The 2102-nt window shown below is 36.3% G+C and overlaps 2 protein-coding genes across 5 annotated transcripts in view; one reads left to right on the top strand and one right to left on the bottom strand.

Moving 5' to 3' along the window:
- The window catches only part of LOC109534662, a 30527-nt gene that overhangs the window by 15807 nt on the left and 12618 nt on the right, over positions 1-2102 (bottom strand). The gene's annotated exons all lie outside the window — the stretch shown is intronic.
- Positions 1-2102, top strand: part of LOC109534663 (zinc transporter ZIP1) — a gene marked incomplete at its 5' end in the record, with an annotated part of 63946 nt that continues 61844 nt past the window's right edge. Inside the window, 6 exon segments of one of the 2 annotated variants that reach the window (XM_019900408.2) lie at positions 1-134; positions 796-973; positions 1023-1235; positions 1298-1460; positions 1527-1577; positions 1635-1939. In XM_019900408.2, coding sequence (XP_019755967.2) covers positions 1-134; positions 796-973; positions 1023-1235; positions 1298-1460; positions 1527-1577; positions 1635-1675 — 780 coding nt within the window. 2 annotated transcript variants of the gene reach the window in all.

Below are 2102 nucleotides of genomic sequence, written 5' to 3' on the forward strand. Positions count from 1 at the left end.
AGGTACCAAGACAATTTCACAAGAAGGCACTCGAATGAGGCGGCACCCCTCCATAGGGCCTTTTCCTCGCAAGGGGAAAGAGAACCTTTGCTAAGACCGGAACGGCAGCTACCGTTCAATCCACACTTTTTCAGGTTGGTAAGTTGCAATAAAGGAAAACCCGAACCAAACCAAAAAATTTCTTCGATAAAATGATTTAGGCTCTGGTGTAAGTAGGAAGCTCAGACCGCCTGAGAGGAAGAAAATWCCTCTTAAATTATTTCCGYCATCTAACAAAATCTCCTCAAGTCGTTCTTRGTATTGCCCAAGTCARGGTTTAATTATAATATAGTATATTATAATATATATAATAGCTAAMTAGTTTTTGAATGTGTCATGWTTTMTGTGKAGATYTTCTATTTCTTTACWCATTTCATTTATSCACTTTKCCWTTGCTTCTTTKATTTTTGTGTTGATGGTKCTTTSGATTTCTTTGTATAACTGCGCATTGTTTTTGTGTTTTCTKCTSTCTTCCATAAGCTCCAAAATRTCTTCCGTCATCCATRTGTTTTCCGTTTCTTACTGTCCTCACTCTTTAGTTCTTCTCTTGGAAATTGTAAGTTACTGCAAACTAATTTTCACTTATTGTGCACAAACAAATTTAAGCAAAATTAATTAAAGCATAATTTTGTACAAAACAATCAAACTTCAGTGGGCCGCGAAGCTTAWCTGTTGGTGTGCATTTTTTGTCAGAATWGTATTGTTGATGCCCGATTCCACAMGCCAGCAGATAATAATATAATACTGAATTTACAGAGCGAAATCAGATAGTGCCTTGTTGTGTGATGATACTCCTTCACAACTGTGCCATGTGATGCACAAGGAACCGTGTGCAACTTCAATGCCAACAACAAATTTGGCTCTTTTGGTAGCTTTATCAATACACAGTGTTCTCGAAGGACTTGTGGTGGGTCTCGAACGGATGCCTTCCAAGGTAAATTTCAACATATATTTTCCTTTCGTTTTAATTATTTCTGTTACAGGTTTTGCTGCTTCTTGGAGCAGTCGCCTCACATAAACTTGTAGTAGGTTTCTGTCTAGGAGTTGAGCTCGCTTCCAATGAATATGTTACATTTTGCAAACACTTTATTTGCATTTTCGTGTTTTCTGTGTCTTCAGTAGCGGGCATTTTAATCGGAATGTTAATTTTCAACGTACCAACTGACGTCACTGACATAGCAATTCCAATCTTGCAAGTATATAAAGCAACACATCGTCAAGTTAATAAATTTGCTATTGGCTTCATTTCTGACTATAGGCTCTGGCTGGCGGAACTCTTCTGTATGTAACAGTGTGTGAAGTTCTTCCAAGAGAACGAGCCAGGTGGCATCAGAAGAATTTAAAAAAGTCAGCAGGAGTGGCACAACTATTGTCTGTGTCTGTGGGATTTGCGTTAATGGCATTGCTCAGCAACTACCTAGGTACGTTTTATTTTTGTAAAGTTTCCTAAACTTTCCTTGTTTTTATTTAATTATTAATATTTTAAGCAACTGACGCTCAACTGCATACACGGATAAACATTGCGAGATCCCACAATGGTTAATTTATTTTTTAACGTTTTTATAAGGAATAATAGTAATAATATATACTTGTAGATTTTCATCGATCTGATCAACATATAAAATATCGACTTTAGGATGGAAACGCTTTCCATTAAAATCCTAACGGACTTCAACAGTGGGTTTAAAAACCTTTAGAACATTGAATTTTACAAATTACCAGTTGGAATAAAAAAATTATTTCTATATGTATCTACTGCGTATCCGTCCGTAACATGCACGTTCATACTCTTCGGTCACATGATCTGCCTCAACAGCATTCCACGGTTATATTCCGACTTATGAAATTGGCCGACTTATAAAAAAAACAATTCTGTGTCTCGAATGGTTCTTGAGAAACATCGAAAAAAGCAGCGTCATGTTCAAGTGGATTTTTCAACTAAAAAAAACCACGCAAATCTAAAACTTGTTGAATTCAAGCATTTTTTGAGAAAACTGCCAACATTTCCTTATCGATGGTTCACTTTCTAAAAAGGCCATTTATTTCTGTCTAGAATGATGTAC

Source organism: Dendroctonus ponderosae, unplaced genomic scaffold (genome assembly GCF_020466585.1).
Source record: "Dendroctonus ponderosae isolate FM_Combo_2020 unplaced genomic scaffold, Dpon_F_20191213v2 Dpon_F_20191213_7, whole genome shotgun sequence".
NCBI classification, from domain to species: domain Eukaryota; kingdom Metazoa; phylum Arthropoda; class Insecta; order Coleoptera; family Curculionidae; genus Dendroctonus; species Dendroctonus ponderosae.